This window comes from Brachyhypopomus gauderio, unplaced genomic scaffold, assembly GCF_052324685.1.
Source record: "Brachyhypopomus gauderio isolate BG-103 unplaced genomic scaffold, BGAUD_0.2 sc76, whole genome shotgun sequence".
Taxonomy (NCBI): Eukaryota; Metazoa; Chordata; class Actinopteri; order Gymnotiformes; family Hypopomidae; genus Brachyhypopomus; species Brachyhypopomus gauderio.
Genome location: NW_027506897.1, coordinates 1,199,865 through 1,211,430, shown reverse-complemented (window position 1 = coordinate 1,211,430; position 11,566 = coordinate 1,199,865). Strand labels below are relative to the sequence as shown.

General features: G+C 44.5%; 2 protein-coding genes across 4 annotated transcripts in view; both read right to left on the bottom strand.

The window, feature by feature from the left end:
* Window positions 1-138: 138 nt before the first annotated feature.
* ccn4b (cellular communication network factor 4b) lies at window positions 139-7,305 on the bottom strand. 2 transcript variants are annotated; one of them, XM_076990536.1, is made up of 5 exons: window positions 5,756-7,305; window positions 4,976-5,252; window positions 2,846-2,914; window positions 1,480-1,673; window positions 139-1,396 (listed from the first exon to the last, which is right to left on the bottom strand). In XM_076990536.1, exons 1-5 carry the CDS (start codon window positions 5,804-5,806, stop codon window positions 1,097-1,099), a joined length of 891 nt encoding a protein of 296 aa, XP_076846651.1. In that variant the 5' UTR covers window positions 5,807-7,305; the 3' UTR covers window positions 139-1,096. The 2 variants fall into 2 exon arrangements, with proteins under 2 accessions (XP_076846651.1, XP_076846650.1); XM_076990535.1 differs by having other exon boundaries at window positions 2,660-2,914; window positions 5,756-7,303.
* Window positions 7,306-8,765: 1,460 nt separating this feature from the next.
* tg (thyroglobulin) overlaps window positions 8,766-11,566 on the bottom strand; it is a 39,308-nt gene continuing 36,507 nt past the window's right edge. For both annotated transcript variants that reach the window (XM_076990531.1, XM_076990532.1), the window contains exons 46-48: window positions 11,351-11,491; window positions 10,309-10,502; window positions 8,766-9,032 (exon numbers count right to left, since the gene is read on the bottom strand). In XM_076990531.1, the coding sequence (XP_076846646.1) occupies window positions 8,899-9,032; window positions 10,309-10,502; window positions 11,351-11,491 (469 nt within the window). In that variant the 3' untranslated portion in view covers window positions 8,766-8,898. The remainder of the gene's footprint in view (window positions 9,033-10,308; window positions 10,503-11,350; window positions 11,492-11,566) is intronic.

Sequence of the window (11,566 nt, the reverse complement as noted above, 5' to 3'; positions counted from 1 at the left end):
TACTAACTAAACACAAGGGAGGCAATTATGTTTTCGTATAGAAAACAGTTCTGCTGTGAATATTAAATGTGAATCAGACTGGTGGCGTGTCATTACGCATGAGCAATTATAGAACTGAAATAATTTGTCACATCATAATTATGTAGCCATTACTTTTAATATCATCACAGTGAACAATAATGATACGTATTACCATAATTATTGATGGTCTTGTAAATTATTATTGTTTTATTGTTCTCAACACTAATAGTTATTATAAAAATTAAGATGTTTCCTCATCAGAGAATACTGCAGTTCCTGTGTGTTACAGGTTTGGCTTTTAATGGGAAATAGAGGCGTTCATCTGACTGGATATTATGGCAGTATGCCTAACCACACCTGCTGGTCATGTTTTCAGTCTAACCCAACTGCTAACTGTAACTGCACCACAGTCATGACAGCAGCATGTCTGACATGCCCACAAGTGTCTGCGGTGCAGATCTGGTCTTATTAGATCTGGTCCTAGCTTGCGCTAGGTGTCCACAAACCAGAGCCCAGGATTTGACTTTCACACAGTATTGTCATACTTCAAAGGTTTTAGGAGATAACTGTAACAAAATGCACATTTCCATATCGTTTGGTCAAGCGAAGATTACAAAAGCTCTTTGGCTACTCTGAGCACAAGGAACATCAGACTTGATGAAATGTCATACTTAATGGACAATCAGACTTAAAGGACCATCAGACCTAAAGAACCATCAGACTTTAAGGAACATCAGACCTTGGCAAGCATAAGGGAAACAATATTCTGTCCTTTCTGAACAAGTTCTGAATGACATGACACTTCAATTCCTTTCAAGCTGTGAACCTCATGGATCCTTCAAAGAAGTTTCTGTGCCATTAGACCTTTGGTTCTACAAGTCACACACCAGTAAACTGAATTCCACGGTGGCTCATAGACACTCAGTCTGGTTACATGTTTAACCCAAACACAGAAGAAAGGTTCCTTATTGCACTTTGATCTGCTGAATCCACTTATAATCAGTACTCACGCCAGCACCAATCCCTGCAAAGCACACCAAGTATCAGAGGATCTGTGGTGTTAACGCTGGTCTTCTCAGTTCATAATCTCACTGGGCTCTAAGAAGGGTTCCAGCTCAGCGAAGATGTCGTTGGGGTTCCTGCACGAGAGGTTGCAGAAGCAGGCGTTGATCCACATGTATTTCCAGGTGAAGACCGATCCATTTGGACACTCAAACTCCACCTCGATGGTCTTGGACTTGTAGGGAATACAGCAGCGTTCGTCAGAACACACGCCGCAGTATTTGGGCCAGTACGGTTTCCTACTGACACAGCCGGAGATGGTGAAGTTCTGGAACTGCTGCTCACGGTAGATGTTCAGACACATCTTCCCTGGCTTGGGGGCACAATTACCATGAGAGGATGCCAATAAATACAAGATATCAAATAAACAACCAGACCAACGAAAGGTGTCTTTACCCGGAAGTATTTGGTGATGTCCACCTCACAAGGACGAATGTTGCACAGCCGGGTCTCTTTCTCCATCTCACACTGGGCGTTGTCATTGGTGATTCGCATAGACACACCCCGCCCACAGGTCTTTGAGCAGGGGCTCCATGGGGAGGTCTGGGTAATGCAGTTTTTGTGCCAGATCTCATTGGTGCTTAGAGCCACTGAGAAATTTATGAAAAACGTTAGTTGTTTTATTTTACTGTCAAGCATGTCACAAACAATGCTATGATTTTTTTTTCACAAATAGTTTTTTTTTCCATAGGAATTTGCGAATTAAAATTAATAATGTATACTTATTAATGTATACTTAACCCACAGCAGTTTTAATAAGGTCTGGGTTGAAAACTCGCCTTTAGCTTGAGGCAGGGTGAGTTTATATATATTGCACATTTTATACACAAAGCAATTTAAGGTATGCTACAAATAAAAACGACCTTAAGTCTGAGCCTCGAGTGGATCGTTAAAGTGGTCCTCACCCTGGGGGGCGTGTCTAGGGCGTAGATCAGTAAAGTGGTCCTCACCCTGGGGGGTGTGTCTAGGGCGTAGATCAGTAAAGTGGTCCTCACCCTGGGGGGCGTGTCTAGGGCGTAGATCAGAAAAGTGGTCCCCACCCTGGGGGTGTGTCTAGGGCGTAGATCAGTAAAGTGGTCCCCACCCTGGGGGGCGTGTCTAAGGCGTAGATCAGTAAAGTGGTCCCCACCCTGGGGGCGTGTCTAGGGCGTAGATCAGTAAAGTGGTCCTCACCCTGGGGGGCGTGTCTAAGGCGTAGATCAGTAAAGTGGTACTCACCCTGGGGGGCGTGTCTAGGGCGTAGATCAGTAAAGTGGTCCTCACCCTGGGGGGCGTGTCTAGGGCATAGATCAATAAAGTGGTCCCCACCCTGGGGGGCGTGTCTAAGGCGTAGATCAGTAAAGTGGTCCCCACCCTGGGGGCGTGTCTAGGGCGTAGATCAGTAAAGTGGTCCTCACCCTGGGGGGCGTGTCTAGGGCGTAGATCAGTAAAGTGGTCCTCACCCTGGGGGGCGTGTCTAGGGCGTAGATCAGTAAAGTAGTCCTCACCCTGGGGGGCGTGTCTAGGGCGTAGATCAGTAAAGTGGTCCTCACCCTGGGGGCCTGTCTAGGGCGTAGATCAGTAAAGTGGTCCTCACCCTGGGGGGCGTGCCTGGGGCGGGTCTTGCGTGGTTTTCGAGACTCATCGCAGATCCACAGCTCACAGCAGCGACCTGGAATTCTCACTTGCTTGGGGGAGTGGCACCACCCCCGGGGGGGCGGAGAGTCAGCACACAGCGACACACACCCGATCGCCCCGTTCACACACAGGCAGCGATACTTACAGCTGGGCTGGAAACTCTGCCCATTTCGGTAGATCACACCATCATATTCACAGCCTGTCCCCAGCACATCTGAAGCACAGAAACACGCGTCAAACCTCGCTGACCTCTTCACACAGGGTCCTGCAGTACTGTACAGGACTCCCATAGGGGCAGAGCATGTCCAAAATACACGGCTTGACTGACAGACTGTCAGACAGACACATGCAACACAACGTTTACATCTCTGTCCAAAATGTCCATTTTCTCTTTAACCCTTTGTACTAAACTGCAATAATGATGATAATATAATAGTGATAATATAATAGTGATAACAAAATAGTGATAATGTAATAGTGATAATATAATAGTGATAATGTAATAGTGATAATATAATAGCACCTCTGCATCTCTTGCAGTTGTTACATATACACTGCAGGTTCTCATTGGAGTCACCTTCATACATATCTCCACCTTCATACACACCTCCACCTTCATACACATCTCCACCTTCATACTCATCTCCACCTTCATACACATCTCCACCTTCATACTCATCTCCACCTTCATACACATCTCCACCTTCATACTCATCTCCACCTTCATACTCATCTCCACCTTCATACACATCTCCACCTTCATACACATCTCCACCTTCATACTCATCTCCACCTTCATACACATCTCCACCTTCATACTCATCTCCACCTTCATACACATCTCCACCTTCATACACGTCTCCACCTTCATACACGTCTCCACCTTCATACACGTCTCCACCTTCATACATATCTCCACCTTCATACACATCTCCACCTTCATATACACATCTCCACCTTCATATACACCTCCACCTTCATGTACACATCTCCACCTTCATACTCATCTCCACCTTCATGTACACATCTCCACCTTCATACACATCCCCACCTTCATGTACATATCTCCACCTTCATACACATCTCCACCTTCATACACACCTCCACCTTCATACACACCTCCACCTTCATACACATCTCCACCTTCATGTACATCTCCACTTTCATACACACCTCCACCTTCATACACACCTCCACCTTCATACACATCTCCACTTTCATACACATCTCCACCTTCATGTACATCTCCACCTTCATACACACCTCCACCTTCATACACATCTCCACCTTCATGTACACATCTCCACCTTCATACACATCTCCACCTTCATGTACACATCTCCACCTTCATACACACCTCCACCTTCATACACATATCTCCACCTTCATGTACATCTCCACCTTCATACACACCTCCACCTTCATACACATCTCCACCTTCATACACATCTCCACCTTCATACACATCTCCACCTTCATACACATCTCCACCTTCATACTCATCTCCACCTTCATGTACACCTCCACCTTCATGTACACATCTCCACCTTCATACACACCTCCACCTTCATACACATCTCCACCTTCATATACACATCTCCACCTTCATACACACCTCCACCTTCATACACACCTCCACCTTCATGTACACATCTCCACCTTCATACACACCTCCACCTTCATGTACATCTCCACCTTCATGTACACATCTCCACCTTCATACACATCTCCACCTTCATACACATCTCCACCTTCATACACACCTCCACCTTCATGTACACATCCCCACCTTCATACACATCTCCACCTTCATACACATCTCCACTATAGTGTACGGCCTCACAATTAGGTTGACATGTTTGTTTTTAATTTCTCTGCTTTAATAATGACAGATCTTGAGGTCTCCCTGGTGCTGTCATATGAACAGAGGCTGTTTAAGGAGTTTAAACATGGTAAAAGGATTTGAGAGGTTTGGTTTTTATTAAATTGTTCATCTGTTTTCAAAAATCCTACCAATGTGTGTCGCATTTTTCTGGTTAGCTCATTTAATATTACAAACTCTCCAAATGCACATTAACAACTTAATTTCTGTTACAAACTCTACAAATGGATAAATTAAATGATGACAAGGGTGAGAATGTCAATTCGTAAGCCTCAATCATCTGCAAATACTTAAAAAATTAATATAATTTAATAGAGATACAGGTCTATAGTAGGTGCTGCATTAATTAAGATGGTAGACAAAAGCAATCGAGTAGCATATGGAATCACTTACATGCACACACGCCCTTTTCGTACCTCGGCTTGTCAGCGCTGTAGTCGCAGTACAGTCCCTTGTGGTAGTCACAGGTGTCTCGTTCGTTGCAGGTCTCTCCGGGTTGTTTGGCACAAACTTTACAGCAGTCGCAGCCGTCCTTCAGCAGACTGACCCCGGGGGGACACGCGGTGGCGCTCTTGGGACACTTACAGGGCCATTTACAGTACTGGGTCCTGTTTACGGGGTCCACGTCTGTGGTCGTGAGTGGCACGTCGGTGGCGTTTTGGGACACGACCTTTATAGAAAAGAGAGAGAAAATGGTGAAAACAATACTCGTCAATATCAACTTAATCCACCTCAGTACATCAATTAATTAGTTTTTAAATAGTAGTTTATTTAGTAATTTAAGGACGGGCATTCTATTTAATCAAGAAGTGAAATAATCCTCATATTATGAGACGTTGATCATTTTACATCATTCACTGAATAATAAAATGCAATTACATTAACATGACTGTAAGCTACATCACCGCATGCCTGTATATCCAGTAGTTTAAGCAACCCTTGAAATCCTCAATATAAACACTGCTGCACTAATTCCACATGTTTAAATGATAAATTATTGTAAATATTGTGAACTAAGATCTGTGACTGGAGCTGGCGGCGCTTCGCCACGATGGTTCCGTCCGTCCCAGTTCACACTCGCACTACCGCAGCGAAAGAGCGTCAAAGTTAAAACCAAAGGTTTAAAGTTCTCCGTGTGCCACTGAGTTCGCCCACACGAGTGTGTGTACTCACCTGAGCAAGGGCGAGCTGCAGCAGCACACACACACACCTCACACACCTCATCTCTCTTACTCTCCCTCACACACATCGAGACCAACGTATTCCCTCTTCTCATCCCAACACCGCTCATTCCGTCCGGCACCGTCACTCCGGTCAGCCGCTCGCTGCCGCACCGCCGTCCTGTCTGTCGGTACCGCCGTCCTGTCTGTCGGAACCCCGGTCCGTGCTGACGTCAGCGCTCCTCCAGCTGCCGTGGCGGAGATTCGCACGCACGCACGCACGTTCCGCGCCGCGCGGCGGGCGACGCGTCTGCTGCAGTAAACCCGTCCGACTCCACGGTACACGGTACTGCCCAGCAGCCGCAGGGTTCATGTTGTGGACTGGACTTCACTGATTATAGACTGGATTACAGTTATCTGTAGCAGTCGCGGGACGGTTGAAAACGCATTGAAAACTTTATAAAAGTAAAACATGACAATAAAACAAACGGAAAGGCTCGAGTAACAATAATACAGAATATGACAGTATAAAATTCAACTTCGCCCAATAAATGTAATTTTAAATGACGTTTAAAATAATTGTATAAGACGTGAAGACGCTTAGAATATCCATCAGTCACGAGGCTTTGAAGTAATTAAAGCATAAACTGCTTTTTCGTACTAGGACCCGTAATATTTAAAAGCACACTCACCACTTTTCAAACACGTTTCTGGAATGACCAGCAGATTCCTGTATGAGAATGAACTGAGAGACATAGTTGGAGCATAACTGATTTGCTTTAAAAAGAATAAGGCAGACATTTAAATGCTACTATAATACTCTTAAGACACCTATAAGTGACAAGGGGGGCCAGAAGACATTTGGGCCAGTGCAATGTGAACCCTCCTATTACTTATCAGCAGATACAAAAATGGGAAAATGCTGCTTGCTTTGAGTCCATTTCTACCAGTTTTTCACAAAGTTTAGAAGTGATGTTCACTCATTGCTCCCAGTAGATGTGTTATATCTTCTTCACAGTTCTTTGAGGACACTTGTGGACCACAGTTTTCAAATAGTATAACAGGTTCTTGTTTGAAGTGAGATCTGGACTTTGACTTGACCACTGTGTAATCCATCTTAATCAACCTTTGACCCTGGACAAACAGACCAGTTTTCTGGAAACCTCCAGATGTGGTTTGATGTGAATTTTTTAGTAACGGCTTCTTTCTAAATATCTTAAATATAGGTCAGTTGTGAGTTCTACTTCATTCCAGTCTCGGTCTGTAGCTCATTCGGAGTCACTGACCGCCTCTCTGCCTCTCCGCCTCCTTTTTGAGGGCTGGTATTTTCTTGGCAGATCCTAAGTGTTTATTTTCAACAATGCAGACGGCATCCATTTGGTCATTTTAGTTCATTCACAATCTATACAGCGGTACTTGAGATATGCAGGTGTTTTAGTTAGAAATGCTTTAACGAATGTTTTAATGATTGAAATTAAAAGGCCCAGAGTTTGTCTTTCATCTGTATAAACTTGGACATTGCAAAACAAAGGGAATAAACATTAATGCAAACAATGTTTTGATTTAGTAATGAGGGTCACAGAACATTTTCTCACTTTAAATTTATATTTTATTTTCATTTAAATTAAATATGGTAAAACAAGAGAATATTATTTACATGATTCTGGCAGAAGTTAACAAGAAACTAAACATCGATTGCAGCTAAAATATTTAGAAGTGATGTTTTGATGTTTTGTGAGGTCACATACTGATGTTGGATGAGAAGGTCTGGCTCTCAGTCTCCGCTCTAATTCATCCCAAAGGTGTTCTATCAGGTTGAGGTCAGGACTCTGTGCAGGCCAGTCAGGTTAATCCACACCAGACTCTGCCATCCATGTCTTTATGGACCTTGCTTTGTGCACTGGTGCACAGTCATGTTGGAAGAGGAAGGGGCCAGCTCCAAACTGTTCCCACAAAGTTGGGAGCATGGAATTGTCCAAAATGTCTTGGTATGCTGAAGCATTCAGAGTTCCTTTCCCTGGAATTAAGGGGCCAAGCCCAGCTTCTGAAGAACAACTCCACACCATAATCCTCCCGTCACCAAACTTTACACTTGGAACATCTCCACTGCTTCTGCACTGCTCCAGAGGCGAAGTTTACACCACTGCATCTGACGCTTTGCACTGCACTTGGTGATGTATGGCTTGGATGCAGCTGCTCAACCATGGAAACCCATCCCATGAAGCTCTCTGCACTGTTCTTGATCTAATCTGAAGGCCACATGAAGTTTGTATGTCTGTAGTGATTGACTCTGCAGAAAGTTGGCGACATCTTTGCACCATACGCTTCAGCATCTGCTGACCCCGCTCCGTCAGTTAACGTGGTCTACCACTCCGTGGTCAAGTTGCTGTCATTCCCAAACACTTCCGTTTTCTTATAATACAGCTGCCTTATAATACAGTGGAATATTTAGGAATAAGGAAATCTTCACGACTGTATTTGTTGCACAGGTGGCATCCTATCACAGTTCCATGCTGGAATCTCCAGAGCTCCTGAGAGCGACCCATTCTTACACAAATGTTTGTAAAAACAGTCTGCACGCCTAGGTGCTTAATTTTATACACCTGTGGCCATGGAAGTGATTGGAACACTTGATTCCAATAATTTGGATGGGTGAGCGAATATTTTTGGCAATATAGTGTATTATATGACATGAAAAATGGTCTGATTTGGTCTGATTTATGCAGGAGACAGCATCCAAACAGCTGGACCAGAACAGCCAGACACACAACATCTATGAACATGAGTTTTGACATTTAATTCAGCAGCACTGGATCCAGTGAAACATCTGGACACTACAGCATCTGCGCTGCTTCTCGACCACGCCAGTGTCTCCACGCACCCCTGCTTAAAGCGCCTAGACAGAGACCGTGTCATGATTCATTTACTGTTCACCATGTGAATCAGTTTTCTGTCTGCAATTACCATTTTGTAGATGGCAAAAATATCCTATTTTAAAGCAGAGAAAGGAGAGAAGAGAGACATTTTGTTTTTAATATGCAGTTTTATTGTTTGTTTCATTCACAGATGGATCATTACAGCAACAAAAAATCCCCAGAAATTATATGTTGGCGGCTGAATTCAAATAGTGCTGAATTATTAGTCATTTTTGACACTTTAATTGTAAGCATCCTTCTCAGACTTTGGTGGCGTCTGTGTTCCAGAAGAGCTGAGATCAGACGAGAACCCCCGCTGTGACTCTGTTGGAGATACTCCCAACACACCCGCAGGTGTTCTGCAGACATGTTTGCCTGAAACATAAGACAAGAAAACAAATATTTTAAAGTAACTGAAAATATGCAAATGTGGATATATTCATGTATCTATTCATACCTAAAACAATAATACCAACATCATCACCACCATCAAAACATAAACACAATACTGAGATCAAGCAGAACACTGTGGAGGAGTGTCACACAGAGGAGAGAGTGTCACACAGAGGAGAGAGTGTCACACAGAGGAGAGAGTGTCACACAGAGGAGAGAGTGTCACACAGAGGAGAGAGTGTCACACAGAGGAGAGAGTGTCACACAGAGGAGGGAGTGTCACACAGAGGGGGGAGTGTCACACAGAGGAGAGAGTGTCACACAGAGGAGAGAGTGTCACACAGAGAATAGAGTGTCACACAGAGGAGAGAGTGTCACACAGAGGAGAGAGTGTCACACAGAGGAGAGAGTGTCACACAGAGGAGAGAGTGTCACACAGAGGAGAGAGTGTCACACAGAGGAGAGAGTGTCACACAGAGGAGGGAGTGTCACACAGAGGGGGAGTGTCACACAGAGGAGAGAGTGTCACACAGAGGAGAGAGTGTCACACAGAGGAGAGAGTGTCACACAGAGGGGGAGTGTCACACAGAGGAGAGAGTGTCACACAGAGGGGGAGTGTCACACAGAGGAGGGAGTGTCACACAGAGGAGGGAGTGTCACACAGAGGAGGGAGTGTCACACAGAGGGGGAGTGTCACACAGAGGGGGAGTGTCACACAGAGGAGAGAGTGTCACACAGAGGAGAGAGTGTCACACAGAGGAGGGAGTGTCACACAGAGGAGAGAGTGTCACACAGAGGAGAGAGTGTCACACAGAGGAGGGAGTGTCACACAGAGGGGGAGTGTCACACAGAGGGGGAGTGTCACACAGAGGAGAGAGTGTCACACAGAGGAGAGAGTGTCATCCAGAGGAGGGAGTGTCACACAGAGGGGGAGTGTCACACAGAGGAGAGAGTGTCACACAGGGGAGAGAGTGTCACACGGGAGGGAGTGTCACAGAGGGGGAGTGTCACACAGAGAATAGAGTGTCACACAAGAGGGGGAGTGTCACACAGAGAATAGAGTGTCACACAAGAGGGGTAGTGTCACAAAGAGGAGGGAGTGTCACACAGAGGACAGAGTGTCACACATAGGGAGGAGTGTCACACATAGGGAGGAGTGTCACAGGGGAGGAGTGTCACAGGGGGGGAGTGTCCCAGCGGGGGAGTGTCACAGGGGGAGTGTCACAGGGGGGGAGAGTCACAGGGGGGTGTTACTGACCGGTGGAGGAGTTCAGGACAGGCACGTACTCCAACCAAAAAGAACACTGGGGTGCCTGCAGGTGCTGGCGGTTACTAAGGGTAACGGACAGCTCCTTATAGTTCTGCCCACTGGGGTGGGGCAGAAACAGAGGCCAGGGGGGCAAAACCTCACCGAAGGACACCGTAGCCACGGAGACGGGGAGATTGGGGTTTCTGAAAAAAAGGAATTGAGATGGATGAGCAGGAAGACGAAGATACAGCAGATGAAGATGAAGATACAGCAGATGAAGATGAAGATACAGCAGCAAACACAGGCTGCTTATCTGACAGCAAACCCAGTGTTATGATAACTAACTCATGAGTGTTATAACTAACTCATGAGTGTTATGATAACTAACTCATGAGTGTTATGATAACTAACTCATGAGTGTTATAACTAACTCATGAGTGTTATAACTAACTCATGAGTGTTATGATAACTAACTCATGAGTGTTATGATAACTAACTCATGAGTGTTATAACTAACTCATGAGTGTTATGATAACTAACTCATGAGTGTTATAACTAACTCATGAGTGTTATGATAACTAACTCATGAGTGTTATAACTAACTCATGAGTGTTATGATAACTAACTCATGAGTGTTATGATAACTAACTCATGAGTGTTATAACTAACTCATGAGTGTTATAACTAACTCATGAGTGTTATAATAACTAACTCACGAGTGTTATGATAACTAACTCATGAGTGTTATAACTAACTCATGAGTGTTATAACTAACTCATGAGTGTTATGATAACTAACACATGAGTGTTATGATAACTAACGCATCAGTGTTATGATAACTAACACATGAGTGTTATGATAACTAACGCATGAGTGTTATGATAACTAATGCATGAGTGTTATGATAACTAACGCATGAGTGTTATGATAACTAACGCATGAGTGTTATGATAACTAACGCATCAGTGTTATGATAACTAACGCATCAGTGTTATGATAACTAATGCATCAGTGTTATGATAACTAATGCATCAGTGTTATGATAACTAACCCAGACTTGATGAAATTGGCCACGTAGGTCATCATCTGTGATGATAGATCTCTCTCTGTGGACGTGAAGTACTGGTGCTTTGCTGGGACATGTGGCACTCCAAACACATACTGTACATCCAGAGGAAAATCAAAGTCCGCACTGGGATAGAGGAGAAAATAGATTTATCACATGCAATTAGATGTCAGGTTGCATTTAGTCTTTAATCTTTAACCT

Bases quoted from the DNA above. Each gene is read 5' to 3' on its own strand.
- ccn4b (XM_076990535.1), bottom strand. From the start codon at position 5,806: ATGAGGTGTGTGAGGTGTGTGTGTGTGCTGCTGCAGCTCGCCCTTGCT. The intron at 5,253-5,755 runs GTGAGTACACAC...TTTTCTATAAAG, and splicing joins TGCAGCTCGCCCTTGCTCAG to GTCGTGTCCCAAAACGCCAC. The intron at 2,915-4,975 runs GTAAGTGATTCC...TCTGTGCTTCAG, and splicing joins CGAAAAGGGCGTGTGTGCAT to ATGTGCTGGGGACAGGCTGT.